The 21,292-nt window shown below is 36.5% G+C and overlaps 1 protein-coding gene across 1 annotated transcript in view; it reads right to left on the bottom strand.

The window, feature by feature from the left end:
- Nucleotides 1-18,477, bottom strand: part of LOC126910761 (organic solute transporter alpha-like protein) — a 35,427-nt gene extending 16,950 nt beyond the window's left edge. The window contains exons 1-2 of the mRNA XM_050694357.1: nt 18,095-18,477; nt 3,926-4,074 (exon numbers count right to left, since the gene is read on the bottom strand). Of these exons, the coding sequence (XP_050550314.1) occupies nt 3,926-4,074; nt 18,095-18,251 (306 nt within the window). The 5' untranslated portion in view covers nt 18,252-18,477. The remainder of the gene's footprint in view (nt 1-3,925; nt 4,075-18,094) is intronic.
- Nucleotides 18,478-21,292: the final 2,815 nt, after the last annotated feature.

Here is a 21,292-nt window from a genome sequence, read left to right as displayed (position 1 = left end):
AGTAGTTACTGTAGTTAGTTTTTTTAATAAAATTGTAAGTCTAATTTATAAATTAATTAGATTAGATTTAAGTCGTTTCTTTTAAATTATTTAGTTTAAGCTTGGTTATTATAGCATAGAGGATAGGTTGTAATATAGTTTCTTTTTTAATTGTTATAAATTCGTAATTCGTAGCTTTCTTTAGTTTTAAGTTAGTTTAAGTCCGTTTTTAAACTATTTTTTCAATGTGTTCCCTGGAATATCTTCCACATCTCATTTTTGAAGAGATCCCGCGAGATCGGGAACTATGTGGTTAAAACCAAAAATTTGCCGGAAGTCACTATTCCACGCGAACGAAGTCGCGGGCAAAAGCTATCTATACATATAATAAAATCGTAGAAAAGTGCTGTCTGTACATTGAAAATAAAAATAAAAGAAATAGCAGGGGTTATTGTTATGTCGATGTCGAACCCAAAAATGTAATTAACTTTTTTTTTGTCTGTTTGTCTGTTTGTCGGTTTGTCTGTTTGTCTGTTTGTCTGTTTGTCTGTTTGTCTGTTTGTCTGTTTGTCTGTTTGTCTGTTTGTCTGTTTGTCTGTTTGTCTGTTTGTCTGTTTGTCTGTGTATCTATGCGCGCTAATCTCAGACACGGCTTATCCGATTTAGATGCGGTTTTCACGAATATATTGTGGTATGCTTCAATTTACATTTAGTGTTTGTTTCATGTCAATCAGTTCATAAATAAAAAAGTTATGTCAAATTAAAGAATCACGTCGAACACTATTCTATGCTTATACCATTAATCTCCGCCACTATTTGACGGATTTGGTTGAAATTTGGTACAGATATAGTTTAGAACCTTAGAAAGGACATAGGATAGTTTTTATTTCAAAAATCTATACATATAATAAAATCGTAGAAAAGTGCTGTCTGTACATTGAAATTCTAAATAAATTGGTTTCGTGGTATTTGTCAATTAATAAGTTTATTTGTTGGGTTTTCCTGGTTTTCTGGTTAAATTATTTAACGTAGGTTTAGTTTGATATCGATTATTAGTAGTTACTGTAGTTAGTTTTTTAATAAAATTGTAAGTCTAATTTCTTAATTAATTAGATAGATTAGATTTAAGTCGTTTCTTTTAAATTATTTAGTTTAAGCTTGGTTATTATAGCATAGAAGATAGGTTGTAATATAATTTCTTTTTTAATTGTTATAAATTCGTAATTCGTAGCTTTCTTTAGTTTTAAGTTAGTTTTCATCTTAAGTTCGGAAAGATTATAATATTTATTTAGTTTAAGTCCGTTTTTAAACTATTTTTTCAATGCCCTAAGTGAGTATACGTCTATTAAATTCAAACGCAGAGCTCATTATGTTGATTTTTGAAGAGTTCCCTGGAATATCTTCTACATCTCATTTTTGAAGAGATTCCGCGAGATCGGGAACTATGTGGTTAAAACCAAAAATTTGCCGGAAGTCACTATTCCACGCGAACGAAGTCGCGGGCAAAAGCTAGTATTAAATAAGAATAAAAACAGTTTTGTAATTGATTATTGTTATTATTGGTGACACTGACAACGGTTTTGTGACAGTTCTTTTTCGTATTATATTGTGAATATTATTTCGATATTGGCTATTTTTGACGACTGTGCTATTCAAAATGGATTCTGGTGATTTTCTATCCGATGACCCCGGCTCACTCTTAGACTCAGTACCCGCTCAAACGTTAACCCTGGCAACGAAGCCGTTTTACATGACGAAGACCCCGTAAACTTGGACTTTCCAATTTTGCCTAGTGAATCTATATATTGTGTCAATTGTGGAACTGAAATCACTCACAGGAGAAGACACAATGTTAATCTTGTGGAAGTGCAGCGAGTTATACTGCAATGGATCGCACCACAAGTGGTAAGTCATTAAGTAAGTAAGTGTAAGTGGTTGCTGCGCTCATATCATGTCTGTGATATAGTATTTAAGTTGGGCAAGGCGTGAAAATGTAACTCCACCAGCTCAGTTTCTAGAAAATGTTTTGTTAACATTATGAAAATGAATAGTTTCACAAATAAACGATTTATTTTAAAGTGTTGAAGTTTTTTCATATATTATGTTTAATTATTAATTTGATACAAAGTTTCTTATCTATACGTTTTCTTTGTATTGTAAGCCGCTCAATAAAGTAAAAAATAGTACAATATTTTCATGTTCATGTTCAAGCCCAAACGCCATACAAAGTGGTTGATGTCCTTTGCGTGCCCTAAGGAAATGTCACCAATTAAACGTGGATACAACACATGACATTGGACAAAAATGGACCTCTCTATTTTATATAATACTTCGAGTTTTTTTTAATGAGTCAGATTCTATGAAATATGCAGTACTTACCTGAAGCAATTACTGCTTGTTTACTTTTATTTTACTTATACCAATTGGTGGTAAATAAGCCTCCGGTTCCTACACCTGATGGAAAACAATTACGGTGACTGTAAGTCGTTCAACGTAAAGCAAACTTGTACTAAGGGTACTGAAATACTTTTGCAATCGGTAATGCGTATAAGCGTCGGTACGCTGGAAACACCATTTGTTGTCTTTTAAAAAGACTCCTAGAAAGCCATTTCATTTCGAAAAACTGAGTAAATTGCTCATTCCGCAGCGTATAGAAATGTGGGATCAAATTCCTCTTAATTCGTAAAGTGAGTAATCCCATCAAAAACATCCTGTAAAAAACCCAAGTCTCGCAGCTCAGTCTTTCTACCGTCAAAAGTTGTGAGATCCATGTAATACCAAGTCGGTTAATCTATTTAGTGTCTACTTGAAGGACCTTCTGTCTTAAGTTATTACATAAGTTATTATCATGCCAATATTAAAAATATTTAACGTTTTAAACAAATAGATCGACTTGGACATCGCTTGATTTGATTCACATCACACTACACAGCACGACGGGCCAGCGACCAACAGGAACGAGAGTTTCAATCGCGTGAGGCGCGAGAGACTAAAGAATCTAATATAATATTGTAATATTCATTTTGTTTTCATGCGATGTCCAAGTCGATCTATTTGTTTAAAACGTTAAATATTTTTAATATTGGCATGATAATAACTTATGTAATAACTTAAGACAGAAGGTCCTTCAAGTAGACACTAAATAGATTAACCGACTTGGTATTACATGGATCTCACAACTTTTGACGGTAGAAAGACTGAGCTGCGAGACTTGGGTTTTTTACAGGATGTTTTTGATGGGATCTCACTTCTTTTTGTAGAGCCTTTCTTTTTGATATAACCACCACCAACCACCAACTGCATAAATAACTTTGTAATCCCATATATTTATATGGGATTACAAAGTTATTGATGCAGTTGGTGTATTTGGAAAACTGGACCGAAATTACAAAATATTTAAGTTTTCCCATGATTAAGACACTAAACTCTATATGTATTCCAAATATGAAGCTTCTAAGTCTGCTAGAAGTGCCTTGGACTTTTGATGATCGGTGAGTCAGTGAGTGACAAAATTTAGAAACTTTAACAAGTTGTCGTTCTTAAACTACTGGTTCAAATTGACTGAAATTTTAAATATTCCGTGTTTATACAATGCCGGATTAGTTACTGAAGATTCAGGTTTCTTGCTTTATCCACAACCGAATTATAGGGGGTCGAAAAAGGCCCGAATTGCTTCGAGAAAAGGATGGTACGGCCGTGCCGCTTTTTTTTGCTCGACTTGGCGGGGCACTGCCGTGCCCCCAGATAAAATAATTTACATTTTTCTAAAGAAAATTGTCGAAAATAAACTACGGTGTTTATAATCAGAAATAAAGTATGCCACAATTTTGCGTTGCCTTCAAATAGTCCTAAATAAATTACTTTGTGATCAAAGGTTTTGTATAAGTATTTACCTAAATGTTTATTTTCTCCAAGGTTATTGTTATGTAAAAGTTGTAATACTCACGGGATAAATACTTAAGACGACGGCTACATGGTGGATCTGGTCTCGCCAGTGCTTCACCGCTGACCGTAATGTGATGATGTATAAGGCACATATGATGAGCAGCACCACAAGACCGCAGGCAAATATAACCCAAGCGTATGTCTGGAGGGCTGTGGAAGAAAGGACAATATTATTAAGTTTCTCAGTAAATAAAGAAATGTAGACTGTTGGTGCTTTTAAGTACTTTATAGGTTACTGTCTTTTTTCAACTTGCAGCGCAGCCTGTACACAATATAAGTTAAGTACACACAGTTATAAATATAACGAAAAAACATCGCGTTGGCAATTTTCCTAGGAGGCTCGACTACTTTCAAGCTACGAGAAGGGCTCATGAGCAGTCCGCCTCGTCGACGATGCGACCGCGACGCGACGAACGTACCGTAGGTAACCTCCTCAAACACTTACCTTAGTATAACCCATATTGTCTAATTAATGTTTTGTCTCGCAATAGTGATTATTAATGGAACAGATATTCATTGACATTCCTTATGAATTTGTAATTAACGCAGGTCCTACTTGGGTAGTCTTATAGTACCTAGGCATTGTCCTTTTCGTAGTTATTACAACTGGTCACGCAACCTACAAGGTTTCTGACCAACAAGAAAACACCTAAACAGCTTACATAAACACTATTCTTATGGTAATAAACTGCGAATGGAGATCAATAAATGATTAGCATCAATTACTTCGGTATTAGGAATTTACATTGTACATACATGTTATGTAAATTGTATACTTGTGTACATAATAACTACGTAAGCTTTCGGCATTTTAGCCCTTTAATAAACATATCAGCTGATGTTTGAACTAAGAAAATGGATAATCCACGAGTGTTTATTGAGAAAACGGTTTTGGAATTCACAATTAAGTATCTAGTTACTAAGCTATTTCATATCCCTATACGATGAATAGGTAATTACTGACAATATAATGTGCCACTATTTCATCTAATTGTGTAAACTAAAGTTTACACAATTCGATGTATGAATGATAGAATGATGAAAAATAATATAATGTCCTGTAGGTTCACTAGTATTACTTGAAAATTACGTGAAAAATTCAACTAAGTAAGTAGTATATTTCCATTTTTAGACATTCTCGATATATCGCTCTTTAATATTCTGAAACTATTAAAAATGGTAATGAATCGAACTTATCTATTGTTTTTACTAAGTGTATATTTTTGCTACTAGCTAGGTATATATTTTTAAGAATTTAATAAAACTGGATCCTTAATTGATTCCTTGAACTTGAGTTTCCTTTAGATATAATTCCTTGATTAAAAACTTAAAAGAGACTGTTCGGCATTTAAAATCTATAATTATAAGTATACCTATGTGCTTTAACGTACTTAAGTATGAGACTAGTTCCAGTAACCGCCCAGTAAGTAAAGTTGATAAAAAAGTAAAAAAGCTAAAAGCTGTACAAAGAAATACAGCGAATAAAAACGTGAGGTTTATTTTTTCTCGTTGGGTACCGTACCTGAATAGCTGGTTCATGCCTACTAAATTATTTTTAACATTGACATTGAAAATATCAAGATCGATGCCTGGATATGAAAACGTTGGTAAATGTGGATGAAGTGAAAAAAATACGATAGGATTAAAGCTTTTGTTGCACTATAGTGCACTCTAAATCTCTAATTAATTTATGCATTATTCTCTCCATTAAGTTAATGTGTCTGCATTAAGTGGTGAATTTTATGTTTGTTAATTATGTTTATTTTACTTCCTTATTAATCTTAATGTAGATATTTAATGGAATAATGGTTTCGCAAGAGTCGCATGAGATAAATTCACCTATTTTTTTGCAAGAATTATCTACTAATCACGCGTCCCTCGGATTCCCAAGTCGAGGGAAATATTATTGGGATATTTGATTTTAAAATTGCCGGTGATGATTCCGTATTCTAACTGTGTGTTAAACATAGATTAACTCTTTAGTGTAATAATAGAGAATAACAATTATACATAGACAGAGTAACGATTACATGAATATTTCGTCATCTTGTATGTAAAACCACCTTTACGGTACATTTTTTATTTATTTCTCACGTGTTTCAAAAGTCGTTTTACCTACGCACTTAGGTGGAAAAAACAATTATTTACAAAAATGTAAATACCCTTTTATATATCCGCTATAAAATAAAGTTCAAATTACCAGAACGAAGGTACTTGCAATAAAGAAAACATTGAAGAAAAACAATTGGCAATTGTTGTTGACCCATTGACATTTGTAGGTAATAAATACATAAATACTGAGGTAAAACATGTTCTAAACCACTTTCTATTTCCTTCACCTAGTATTCGACTATAGCCTATAGCTATTTATTTATTTAAGTGCTTAGATTAAGCAAGCAAACAATTATGTACCATCACAAATCTCCCAAAGAAGAATTAATTATTTTTATTTGAATCAATTCTGCAACATAATTTATAACTAAACTAAAAATATCTGCAAATGCCTGGTCGACGTATCTCGTGACTAGAGGACTGGTCTGTTCCTCGATCAGAGGATAAGCATTGCCATACAACGTGGTAATGCTGCCAGCCTTCTGGGCATTTTCCCTATTGACGTCGATGCGGACGAATTTTCTGATGCTTTGTAAATAGTGCTTCAATAATTTTTTACCCAAGAATTAAGTTAACTACAACTTATAAAAGTTTATTTTGTGACATGCATCTTCAATCTGCAGCATGAAAGACAGAATCGTGTCATTTGACGTCCTGTTATCAGACTGTCTACCTCAATGGTAGAAAAGCTGTTGTACTCTTAGTACGAGTTTGCTTAACGTTGGACCAAAACGAAACGATTGGTTGGTTCATTCGCACCGGCAAACCAGAGCGCCGAATGCGCTCTCGTTTTCGTTCAACGTAAAGCAAACTCGTACTAAGGGTACTAATGACGTTTACCTATGTATAAAATTCAATTAAATACTTCTTTCTACCAAAAAAAATCTAATTAAAAAGTATATAGGTAATACAAATTACGCGATAACTTAGTACAACTCCAATTAACCGTTAACTTTCATCTATTTTAAAACATTGAATTTTTATCATAGTTTAAGCAACATTAAACCTGTTTCAAATGAATATATTTAAGTACCTGGCATTTAAAAAAAAATTTAGAAATCAAGACGTTTGTGTAACCAAAAATGATTTAGTGTATTTTTTAATTAATAAAAAAAATAGTTTTGTTTAAGAAGTAAGATAGTATCTTAATTAAACTTCTCAGTACTCAGGTAGTCAGTAGAAGAGGAAGAAGGAGAATTAGAAACCAAATTTAGTAGGAGGCAATGAACATCGTTTTTCCTGAGGGTTGCGGGACGCGATGCCCACTTTCACCGGGTCAACACCGAGAAGGGGAGACCTCCACAATTAATAGTGTAATGGTAAAATCACCCCTATACTTGTTCTACATTAGAGCGATAATAGCGTAACCCTACACAATTAATTACGATGGCCTTAACACCTTTGTATGTAAATATATAAACATAAAATGTGCATTTCCGCGCCGTCCGACACATTTTTTGCCCATTAAAGTAGCTGACAATGAGTAATCGACCCGGTGTATATTCCTGTACTGTATATGTCATGGTAAAAATAATTTATATGAAAAGTCATTTACTACCGGTCCCTAAAGCCGAGGAAGGGTACGATAGCATTGTAATTATTTTACAGGAAGCGGTGAACCTTTATGAATAGTACAAACAACAACATGTTGGATGCAAGAAGTGCAGGATCATAATAATATCGTCTTTTTGATCATATCTGGATGAATGTTTAAAGTGAATATTTTTTTAATACTTTCCAAACAAAAGCAAGGAGACATACTTAATTTAACACACAGCACTTTTTCAAGAAAAAATTTATATTTAAAAATACAAGTGTCTGAATGTCAGTCCCCCAATCTATTTGCTCGTTTCAGAATTTTATCTTCCGCGCGGTTTCACTCGCTCTGCTCCTTTTGATCGTAGCGTAATGATTTATATACAAAGACTTACTTTCCTCGATAAATACACTATCCAAGACAAAAAGAATTATTCAAATCGGACCAGTACTTCCAGACATCCGGACATAATATAAAACAAAGCCGCTTTCTCTGTCCCTATGTCCCTTTGTATGCTCAAATATTTAAAACTACGCAACGGATTTTGATGCGGTTTTTTATTAGATAGAGTGATTTAAGAGGAAGGTTTATATGTATAATACATGCATAATATATCACCATTGCACCCATGCAAAGTTGGGGCGGGTCGCTAGTATTAGTATAAATGAAAAAGAACGAACAAAATACTCCATGATTACTTCGATGCAGATTCGATTTAATTCCAATAGAGTTAACCAATTAATATGGAACCTACGCTCTTCTAAATGTTTGACATTCCGTTCTATTTTCACATGAACAAGTTACTTGGGTGGAAAAACGCGTAGCTAGGTATGTACAAAGTGCAACGAACTTTTATGTAACAGAAAATCGAATGCGTATGTGTTGAATAACGTTCACATTGCTACTACTACGGATCTATGTGTTGGTTTATTTACAAAGTATCTAATTATAACTGTTAATAATATTTTTTAAAGGATTTGTTGGACGTTAGGTGACACAGGATTAATCTCAAAGTAAGTAGTATAAATGAAAAATTTCCCGGCAAAATATTATTTAGATTTATTAATCATTCTGTAGTAAGTAATCACCCAGAGTTATTTAATGTACGTCCGTTTACTGGCAAAAAGTGTACTGTGATCTACCTACCCCTTCGGGGAAAGGCGTGATATCATTATGTTTAATTATCGTGAAACAAAAAAAAATATATTTATTAAACAACACTATAAAGATGCACTATAACATACAAACAAACACGCAAAGATACACATTTATCTTTTTTTCGCCGTTTATAAAACAGTCCATCTTTTTTCTAAGTTACTTAAGTACTTCCCTGTTCATCACTTAGATTACATAATGGAACCCGTAAAATATGAGATAAAAAAGTAAGTAATTCGGCCTAATGTATAATCAATAAAATTAATTGATTTGTATAAAAACCAAGTTCCAATCGTAACCCAAACAATTGTGATTGTTTTGTTTTTATTAACCAACATAGATAGACAAACATCATCTTATTCACTAATGCGATTTTTTTCAGACGATCAAACTGATGGCCTTATGTTCAAGACATACCTAAGGAGTTTCAAGCTTGCTGCTACTACCTAGTGGGTTCACGCTGAAACTACTAAACGGATTTTGATGTTTGATATACAGACAGGGTATGTGAGCTGATGTGGGTGATAAGATACTTTTATATACTACCCCACGCGAAGGCGGACAAAGCCGCTGGCAGAAGTTAATAAAATAAATAATTGAAGACAATGATTCTGACATTGAATTATTATATTTTAGCAAACATCAAGTACTCAATGAAGTATGAAATTAATTTTAATTAATGATTTTAATTTAGTGTTAATTACAAAGATCTTGTCTCAATCAGGACCACAATTGGCTAAATTGACTTCAGGGAAACGGCTACGTGCGAACTGCGAAGTAAACAGATATGGCAGTGAATTCTAATTAATGCTAGAAATTAATACCGTTATTTAAACTAAACTTGTTAACATTGGACTATTTACTTATCAATAGCTATTAAGGTGATGTTCTTTATCGCGTAGTATTTCCATTACAAAGATATCCACTACTATTAACCCATGGTAAGCCAGAACGCAGATCTACGCGAGACACAATTTGTTTTTCTATTGTGTCTTATATACCGAGAGACAAGAGCTTAAATTAAAGTACAGTCACACAAAAATTCCATCTGCAATAAGACTTTAACTAATCTGGCAATGGAATATCTGAAGCTCCATCTATGTAAAGTATTTAATCATTTAGATTTAGGTAATATCAGTCAATATTGTAAGATTGTAACACAACTAAGCAATCAGTAGTGGCTTATTTCTACTAATAAATCTACCACCATTATGATGGGTTAATGTACCAAAACAGTTTTTATATTGCTCTTTCTGGTAACTTCAAAGTGCTTGCTACATTATATTGCAAATGCAAGTAAATAGGATCGTTGCTCACACGTGCAATAAAGGTGAGTATGAAAGTTGTGCAACTTTCCACCATGTGTTGCGTCGCTAGGCTTATAGAGCGCGTTGCAAGTATTGCAACCGTACCCATAGGCCTCTGAGTTCTACGAAACATTTGCAGTGTATTGCAATCGATGTGGGTAAAGTAATTCTGCATACATAGTATGATAGTTCAAAGCCAAAAATAAAAAATTTTCAAGCACTTTGTCAAACAGGAATTTTCACGATTCAGTGTTCTTTAGTTGACACGTACTTTAGTTTTCGAAAAAATGAAGTTACGACTTACGTCACGTTCTATATTAATAATGTAAATAAGAAGAAACACGTCAAAAGACTGAAGGGATCGAGTTGAAATTTGGTACAGCAGTAAATTTATGTTCTGGATTAACACATAGACTTTTAACTCACAGGAACGCGGACGAAGCCGCTAGCAGAAGCACTAGCTTCTGTTAGCAGCTTTTAAAGGATACTAATCCTTTATCTAAGTACGTGAAACCTTTTAACGGTATAGGTAAGTAAGTGTAAATAAAAACAATCTAAGTTTCTGATATCAGCTTAACCCTAACATGGTAGAATACCATCAATGTATTTAGAAAAATCAAGCTTCGTCAGAACAGCAATGGTTTTAACGATACCATGCCATGCTCGCTATAGGAAGTTATTAGATACATACTTCGATAACAACGATCTTATTCCGTGATCGGCCATATGTATGGGATTGGAAAGCTATTACGTGTGACGATGACTTGAAGAAGTTGCAGATAGGCGTAGAATATCATTGGACGGATACTTGGTTTGAAATAAATAAAAAGATTCAAGATAACAAATTGGACGCTTTGAAAAAAGTGGGGAAGCTGTAATTTATTTAGAACCAATTAATTTGCATATTTCTTTCATTTATCGGCGTCAAATGAAAAATAATAAAAACACCCAATGAAAAAAAAATACAATTATGATATCAATATAATTATATCGATGTTGATTTCGCTTGTTTAACCCTGATTTTCACATTCTTCAAATAAAATAAATATTGTGATTACTTTTCACAATAAAAATAGATACAAATTACCTATTTGTATCTATTTTTTTACAATAATGTGTTTAAAACAAGTGTTAGTACCTATAATCCTATATAATATATAATATGCCTAAAAGATTAACACCAAAATTATGTGCCACTGTGTGCTAAAGACATCTGCACAAACAGTTTGTACAAATATTGGTTTAATGTTAATGCCTGAAAATCTTGTCAATACATGACGTGTATGTATTTGTTAACTTTCTCAAGAAGGAGGTGTTCTCAAATCTCAGAGGTATGAGACACACAAACAATTTGGACAACTGTAAACTTTACTGATTTTATTTAAAAGTGAATGATATGATGATAATGGCGTCTTTTACTTCGATATGGCGTTTCACAATTAGGATATTGGTGAAGTAAAAGCACCAGTTTTTAAATTTAAGGAAAGTTTAACAATGATAAAGATTACTAAGAGAATTTCTGTTCTCAAATTAATATAAGTATATTATGTTCTTAGTAATTTATTTTATTTTTAGCCATAGGTAGTCGTCCCTCTGCATGGCAAAGGCTTCCCTACACTCCTTCCACTCCTCTCTACGCAGAGCTTAAAAAATTAAAAGCCTTATATGAATATTATGGTCTCTGTATCATCTGTATGTCAGGCACAATAAACATTCCTAGTAACAGCGGCATTAAAATGTTAATAACATACTGTGCACGACAGCAATATTATAAGGTGGCGAGCCGCCCGCGACATGTACCAAACCTGATCGTTCCTGTTAAAAAGCATGTCTAAACACGAATATCAAAGGTGAGCGGCGGCAATCCTTTGTTCCGCGCCGCCGCTGTCTGGTTTAGACATGCTCCTGGGCTTGTACGAACTTGTTCGTAACGCGGCGACGGCCGCGACGTACACCCAGGACAGGAACGATCTTGTTTGCGCGGCCCGCCTATATAAGGACGACTCCTTTCGAGACGTCCTCAGTGTGTCAATGAACGTCATTATGAAAGTGTCGTAATTAAACCTTTCACGTAAAGTTAATGTATCGTCAGAGTGTGTCATGTTGATTAAGTAGTCAATCCACTACGGTGTTAACATCATTTGTGTAACCTATGGAATAAAGTATTGTTAATTCAGTACTAGAGTTATTTCTCCACCAACATCATACAGTCTACTTGCTCACTGGACCACATCACGGGTACGTCGAGGAAAAGATCCACAGCCTGATCCCTCCGACCCGTACATTCTGGTCCTTCAGAGCCAAATCAAGTACCAGCAAGATGGTGCTAACACGCAGCCGTAGTGGAGAGTCCAGAGGAGAGCAGACCCAGCAAGAGCTTTCCGTGACCGCCGGACCGGGTGCCAACACCCCGGCACCAGAATCGAGCTCGGCCCGAGTGACGGACACAGGAAGCGGGTCTACAGCGACTACCAACATCGACGCCACACTCAAGCCTAGCGATACGAGGTCACGCCGTTCTACGTGTTCGAAAAAGAAGCGCCTCGCAGAGCTAGAGGCCATAGAACAGCTAGAGATGGCTGATATGGATGTCCAGCTCCAGCAAGCTCAGGCAAGGCGACGGCTGAAAGAAATACAGCTGCAGCGCCTCAGAATCGAAGCTGAGTCGAGCGACGACGAAGAGCTGGAGGACGACCTCGCCTCCGTGAGGATTGGAACGTGGCTAGCGCGACCCGCGCCGCCACCCGGAGGTGAGACTCGGCCGCCGCCTCACGACGCCAGCGGCGGGAGGAGCAGCAGAGACGCAGCCCACGCAGCGACAGCGACGTACACCGGCGCCCCGACGAGCGCGCAGCCGCTGCGAGACGACGACGGCTACGGCAAAGTACGTGAAAGTGTGTGTGCGCAAACAAAGGGCAATATCGCGAGTGAAGTGTCACACGGCAATGTTAGTGAAAAACTGATAGACGTAGGAACACTAGCCGCGGCACTAGCGCAGGTCACGCGCAGTTCGAGAGAGTCACCGAAGTTCATGCAGCGGCTACCAGTCTTCGACGGAAAACCCGGTGAGTGGATAGCTTATAAGGCCGCGTATTGTGACTCACACACATATTTTTCTAGCGTAGAAAATGTTGCTAGGATTAGGATAAGCCTCAGAGGCGCCGCAAAGGAAGCTGTAGGGTGTCTATTATTTAGTCAATCGGACCCTCAGGTCATTCTAGATGCACTAGAAAGACGTTTTGGTAGGCCTGAGGCTTTGATAATGACCGAATTAGATAAAGTAAAATTATTACCTAGATTAAATGAAAACCCTAGGGATATCTGTATTTTTGCTAGCCGTATTGCAAACACGGTAGGTACGATAGAAGCACTAAATAGAATCCACTATTTACATAGCCCCGAAATGTCGCATTGTATTATAGAAAAGTTAACGCCAATATTAAAACACAAATGGTATGATTACGCGGCAAATAAAAAGCTTGAAGATACTCCCGTATTGAAGCTCTTATCTATGTTCATGAATGAAGAGGCCGACAAGTGTAGCGCGTACGCACTGCCAGAGCGAGATAGGGATAGCGCCATTGATGAACGACGACGGCGCAGAGTTGAGCGCACGTTTATGGTGAATACTCGTCAGAAAACATCAAGTGAGCGATGCCCGGCATGCAAGCAGCACGGCCACAAGTTACCAGACTGCAGTAAATATAAGCAGCTAGACATAGATAAGCGATGGGATATAGCAAAATCGAATAACATGTGTTTTAGATGTTTGCGAAGTAAACACAGAAGAAATATGTGCAGAGCGCCTACTTGTGACGTAAAGGAGTGCAACATGAAGCATCACAAACTGTTGCACAAAGAGCGTAATGTAAACACAGCGGCACCCGCCCCGCCAGCGATGACGACAACATACGAATCCGTGACGTCAGCGCGCGAAACAACGCCTCACAATCGCCGCGCGTATCTGAAGATTGTTCCTGTGACATTGAGCGGACCATATGCTAGTCTACATACATACGCCTTGTTAGATGATGGGAGTACAGTCACCTTGATACCCGCGTCGGTAGCAGACATCCTAGGTGCAGATGGGCCAGAAAGTTCTATGTGCATACAAGGCTTAGGCACAGAGTTCAAGCACGAGCGAAGCCGAACCGTAAGCCTCCACATACAAGGCAAGTACCATAGCGCCCCACAGAAGATAGAGGCGGCGCGCACCGTAACTAGGTTGGAAGTCACGGCGCAGACTGTACATACCGAAGACCTAAACAATTGTAGGCATTTGGATGACATACGAAGCAGTCTCGTTTATGATCGCGCACGACCAATGATCTTAATTGGTCAAGACAACTGGCATTTATTAGCAGCCACGAAGACACGTACAGGTGCGCGCGACCAACCGGTAGCATCGTACACGAAACTCGGTTGGGTTTTGCACGGATGTCAGTACACAGGAAATAAAGTTACAAATACATTCTGCGGCCACATTACACTCAAAGAACCGGTATGTTTAGAACCTAGGATACCTAGAGAAGACCTACAACAGCGCACCTTAGGCATCCTAGAAAAGAAAAGTCGAAGATTACCCGACAGCAGCTTTAAGAAAAAGAAACAAGAAGCACCTACAGTACCCAAGTCCCATCTAGGCACCCTAGAACGCCTAGATAGGAACGAACAACGCGCCGAAGAACGAAAAGTAATCGCCGCCAAGCAGGATAATAAAGCGACGCCCGGCGACAGCCCGTTATCAGTGCTAAGTACAAGCAGCGCTGGCGCAGGTACTTCACGTTTGCGCGGGAAGACCAAAGCGGTACGAGACGTGAATAAAGTTAATCCTGTTGTACGCAAACGTAACAAGAAGTTGGTCAATCATGTAAGACCTAATGAATTAAATTATTATAGTCCTATGTTTGTAGCTATAGATAGGCACAAAGATAAAAGAAATAGAGCCTTATCTACTAGATTAATGTGCAAAGAGTATAAGAATAGCTAGCTCAATTAGCATAGACTTAGCTAGCGCCGCCCCTAGGCAGGCTCTATAGGTATTAGGAATAGATATAGGTCTAGGTATAATCATTAGGTATAGGTTAACATATAGGTATTAGGTATAGGTTAGCCAATAAGTATAGGAATAGGCTAGTCTAGAATGTATGTAGTGACAACGCTACCTAAGCGGCTGATAGGAACTTAGGTAAAAGCACCTTAAGCGCTTTAGATTAGGTTAGGTTTAGGTAGTGAGTCACATACGTGGTCTATAAGCTGGAAGCTCGTACCACCGGTGTCGCCGATTTGGCGAAGATGGGAACGTGAGTGCCTGCCGCGCCTTTGAAACCGGCGGGAGCCCTCGGCAGCAGCACATCACCCAAGGTTGGAGACGTCGTCGTAACCTCCGACCCTGACCTTCCACGTAACACCTGGCCCAAAGGCAGAGTAACGCAGGTGCTACCAGACGCAGAAGGAGAGGTACGAGTAGCATGACCACAGGACTCGTACTCCGAAGACCAGCGGAGCGCATTGTCGTGCCCCACCAAGGAGTCGCCTGATGGCGACGGCGGGAGAAATGTGCACGACAGCAATATTATAAGGTGGCGAGCCGCCCGCGACATGTACCAAACCTGATCGTTCCTGTTAAAAAGCATGTCTAAACACGAATATCAAAGGTGAGCGGCGGCAATCCTTTGTTCCGCGCCGCCGCTGTCTGGTTTAGACATGCTCCTGGGCTTGTACGAACTTGTTCGTAACGCGGCGACGGCCGCGACGTACACCCAGGACAGGAACGATCTTGTTTGCGCGGCCCGCCTATATAAGGACGACTCCTTTCGAGACGTCCTCAGTGTGTCAATGAACGTCATTATGAAAGTGTCGTAATTATCCTGTTACGTAAAGTTAATGTATCGTCAGAGTGTGTTGTGTTAATTAAGTAGTCGCGTACGTCAATCCACTACGGTGTTAACATCATTTGTGTAACCTATGGAATAAAGTATTGTTAATTCAGTACTAGAGTTATTTCTCCACCATCATCATACAGTCCACTGGCTCCCTCACCAAATCACGGGTACGTTGAGGAAAAGATCCACAGCCGGATCCCTCCGACCCGCACACATACAAAGCCTACAGTTGCGTGATTTTAAATTGTAATACCTGTATGCGTGAGACTGACGGTGACTGAGCTTAATCACGCTCGGACTTTACGCCAGCACAACTTCACAACATTCTAAAATCAGCTATAATGTGGTGTACAAATTGCGTCCTTCAAGGACCCGGCTTATTTTTATAATAGTCTGTCATTACCTGCCTACATTTTGCAATTGCAATGTAGGTCTATTTTGCTTTGCAGAAAAAACTAGAAATAAAACAGCAAGATAAAGCAGTAACTCGATTCAGTTTTATTTTATCTCATATACGTTGTGTCCATTCCCTTGAACTTTATAAGTCAACTAACCCTATATAATGGGAACACTAACTTTTTATTATTTTTATTTATCGTCGTTCAGTGTAGGAAATTACTGCTTTATATTAATTATGCTTAAAGATTGTTATTACTTCATTTATAGCAATGTTGATTTTTTCTATTCTGTAATTTTTATCATTTTATGTCAAGTGTTTTGCTTCCACAGTCTTAACTTAAACTTACGAGCGGGATGTAAATAAGTTAATATTTAATCATTACAATTTTATTATTATAGCAGCATTCTCTCTACCACTACTCATATCCCTAAAACTTAGTTAATCGTTCTTTCGGTATGATGCTGCAATTTCACTGAAACGACTACAGGCTTTATTTCCTTGATTTAATCAGCTATCCTTGCGACTACGTAAGGGCTAAAAATAGAATGCAAGACAAAAATGTTAAATTAAATATCTTTATTTATTTATTTAAAACATTCTGTAAAAAATCATACAATGGCGGTCTTTACGCCAAGTTTCTCAAATAGTCAACCTTTAATGAACATCTTCGAAGTTGTAATTTTTAACTTTTTAAATCTATTAAGACTTAAGTGTATTTTCTCCGTCTGCTAAGCGTGGGAAATACGGCAATCCCCCTCCAATGAGGGAGGTCTTTGTTTAGCAGTTTCTGTATTCCGACTGATGATGATGATAAAAACTATTATATTTGGCTATTTGTAAAGAAACTTTTAAAGGTCGACTCAAAGAAATTATTTTGATAAACTTTATATGAAACTTATTTCCAAGTCAACTTTTTTATTTCAAATAAACTGGGAAGGCACTTTTGAACGTCCAAGCAAATATGAAAATATAAAAAAAAATGTCCGTCTCAAAGTATCGATTCCTATGGAGAATCTACCTTTGAGCAAAACCTGCATATAGATTGAGATTACCTGAAAATAAATAAATACCTAATTCAACGGAAATAGACATTGACGTAGGTACTTTAGTATCTTTGTACTTACTCGGGTAATTATTTATCTGTTTATTATGTACATCGAGATAAACTTTGCTATCGTGGGAATCGATGCTATGTCTAAATGTGTGTCGATAAGGCTCGTGTTTATATCTACAAGATATTTTGTAATTTTTGGGGCCTGTTTCACACTGACTGACTAAGGTTCTGTTAGTCAAAATACTAAATAATTTTTGAAGTATTTTTCAGACGAAATGTGTTAAATTATATGTAGTTATGTGTCAGGTAAGCTAACAGCAACTTAATCGTCTCGTTTGCCTTTCTTTGGGAGGAGATCACTAAGCTTAAACTTGTTAGTATTCAATCGTAAACAGAGATAGGAGTCTCAGTCTAAGTATTCAGTATTTATGATAAAATTTCTGATATGCAATGTGCACTAGATCTTGTCTTTTTTCGTTTTTTTAATACCTAACAGATGCAATACAATTATGAATTTTGTAACACACAACTTTTGTAATGCTTGTGTAGTTAAAAAGAAGTGGTTTGTGTAAGTTATAAAGAATTTGAGTTTAAGTTTTTTTTTAAGTAAAATAAAATTAAATATATTAGACTTAACACTCCGCTTCGAATAGATAACGTGCAAAGTTATCTAAGCAACATTCAAACCGGTAACTAATAAATAACATTACAACAATTTACCTGCAAAATATGTTTCAAAATCGGGATCTTGATCATAACTGTGGCACAGAAGGGTGGAATTTATTTCATTGTTTGTTTCGGGAAGGGATATATCCGCACTTATGTGACGGGCGGTCAAAACACGCGGCCCACTACTCGCTTCACCTGACAAATTCATTTTTACTAAATCACAAAATCCAAGTAGTTAATCCAAATTGTCACTTAAAATGTTTATTTATTTATTATTCAGGGTAAGCTTTATTCATTACATATTCGATATGTATTTGTTTGAATTTTTCACGTTTCGCGTTTACAAAATGGAGTTTCGCGCGTCATCCACTTCCCGCGTTTTGTGCGAGCGCCGAGGCCAAGGCATCTGAGCATACTGCCAATACTGCCTGAACCAAACAGCCAGCAGCATGTTCGTTGTCGCCGGCTATTGCGTTCACTTTCTTTCGACATTTTAGTGAACTGTCTGCGCAACGCCTTCGCTAGTGATGTTTAAAACTTTTCCTTCGAATTTGGCAATCTACCTCGGAGAATTTGTTTATGCAGAAACGTCCTAAATGAGAAACTTTAGGCCTCAGAAAATAGTCTACATATTTCTATTTTCTGTATCATCAATACCTTTATTATATAAACATTGATATATTAAGTATATTAGGATATACCTATAAATTTGTTTTTCAAACTAGCAAACCGCATACCTAAAAATTTATAATTTTCCTTATAACATTATAAATTATAGGTAAAATCACTAATAACTAGACTCAATGCTTCCTGTTTACGAACAAAATAATATCCAACATACATCACCTTAACATGAACAACAATTTATTTATGTAACCAAAAACATAAGATAAAACCAAAGTAAAAGGTATCGATGTCTAACATATCGACGACGCACAACACTACATTAAGATGAGGTAATATCGTAGTAACATTAAAACTCAGTGGATAATATCCAACCAGCTTTAACTTCATGCTCTGCTTGTGTCATAGATTGGCAACAACATTGGCAGAGCCGTGCTTCGGCACGAATGGTCCGGCTCGACCGGAGTGATACCACGGCCTCACAGAAAACCGACGTAAAATAACGCTTGCGTTGTGTGAGTGAAGTTACCGGAGGCCCAATTACCTTCTTTCCCAACCTTCTCCATACCCGATTCCCCAACAACCCTTAAATTCCTAACCCCCAAAATGCAACGCACTTGTAACGCCTCTGGTGTTTCAAATGTCCATGGGCGGTAGCAATTGCTTCCTATCAGATGATCCGTCTCCGGTTTCATCCGCTGCTCGGCTTCTCCTGATCGTAGTTTATATATGATAGTCCTGGACTTCCTCGGTAAATGGATGGATAAAATAAAATACATCACAAAATATGTATTCAATGCGAACCAGTACTTCCGTAGTAGGTATAGCGCTTTCAAAAATTCAAACAAACAAACTCTTCAGCTTTAGCATTTCGACACCAGCAATTTATACTGCGCTAACTCAAAAAGCGTAATTTACAGTAGAGGCGTTTAAAGGGAAAAACGTGATAACTTTTACATTAATTAAGAAACTTTTTTGAAATTTGGTATGCTTAATATTTAATTTATTCATTTTAATATCTCATATTTATATTTCCTTAATTATTTCTATTTTTTGATTTAGCGCAAGTTAGCCGTATATAAACGTAATTCATCAAAAAAATGTTACATCTTATACACGTCTAACTAATGTTAGCGTAGTGTAGTACGGGACGTCGTAGTGCATGATCAATCATCTGATGCATATTTCAATATTTTATAAAGAACATGTACTTACTTACAAAAAGAATAGTCAGCGTACCATTAATAAACTAATTAATACGTTAACACATAAGTATTTACTATGTAAAAGTCGCTAAGTCGTTCATTTTACAAACGAACAAGTATACACCCAAACGCACTAAACTACGCTAACTATGAGTTAGTGCAGTGTTGCACGGACTTTGACCAAAGTGATCCCCGCGCACGCTCCGCTAATAATAGTTGGCGTAATATAAATCGAGTGATTTCAAAAAGTACCTTTACTTAGCGTTTTATAAGATTTGTAACTTTCTTATTTTTGCATATTTCTTCTCAATTTTTTTATGACGTATGTAAACACACATTTTAAGCAACTTGGCATAAAAAAAGTTTTTTCCAAATTTCGAGTTAGCGTAGTATAAATTGCTGGTGTCGATTTAAAAAAGTATAGATATTATTAAATTTTGATACTTTGCTATACACGTGTACCAGAGTCACCAAGGGGAAAAAAGTTAAAGAATAAATACGGTAATTATTGTATGCACATAATCTATTATGTATGTAGGTAGGTACCTACATACATAATATGCTACATGTATTTTAAAAGGAAATAAAATACAAAGTATAAATAGATGTTCATAAAACTTTTCAGACACCATAATAAATTTATAAAAAAAATATGAATACCTATTTATTTTATTTATTTGCTATTTATTATGTTTAGATATTTTTACGTCAAAATGTTTAGATGCAGACCTTTTTACTAACATTTCTATGGAACTCGTGTCTCGGGAATTTGACGCGGGAAACAACCAACTTTCTCTTTTGCTTTTGGAGGATGCGGTCACACGTTCAATGTCATACCTGCGTTAACTGACTATGCACAGAGGCACAGATATTAAGTAACGTAATAAATATATATTATGTTTTCATACTAGGCAGTATGAGACTTTATTTCTAGACATCTACAGATATATCTAGACCTTTTGTAGGTGAGATTTAATAGAGCGTGATACGGTTAATCCTTCGAGTAAACATTGTTACTTAGGTATATCTAGAAATTACTATTGGTTAAGTACGATTTAACGGTTCTGAAAAATGAATTAACCCGTTGTAAGTATCGGAACGGAGAAGACATTGGATGATTTTCCACGCTCAAAAAAAAAGTATCGGGACGTAGATCTATGTGAGACAATGTGTTTTTTCATTGTCTCACATAGTCAAATTAAAGCAGTCGGGACCCATTCTAAATATTATGAAGACTTAGTGAGGGCACATACGACTGGCTTTCTAGAATGGGTTCCGACTGCTTTAATTTTTCTTGTATTCTTGTTTTAGGGTTTTCATTTTCATGTTATAAAGAAACGCAGTCGGGTTTTTTAGTTTTTTAAATTACCTTTTTTTTTACAATAATGTGGTTCATTCCTCCTGGAGATTGTAAGTGAAT

Source organism: Spodoptera frugiperda, chromosome 6 (assembly GCF_023101765.2).
Source record: "Spodoptera frugiperda isolate SF20-4 chromosome 6, AGI-APGP_CSIRO_Sfru_2.0, whole genome shotgun sequence".
Classification (NCBI taxonomy): Eukaryota; Metazoa; Arthropoda; class Insecta; order Lepidoptera; family Noctuidae; genus Spodoptera; species Spodoptera frugiperda.
Note: the sequence above shows the minus strand (reverse complement) of the source record. Positions and strands in the feature narration are given on the sequence as shown.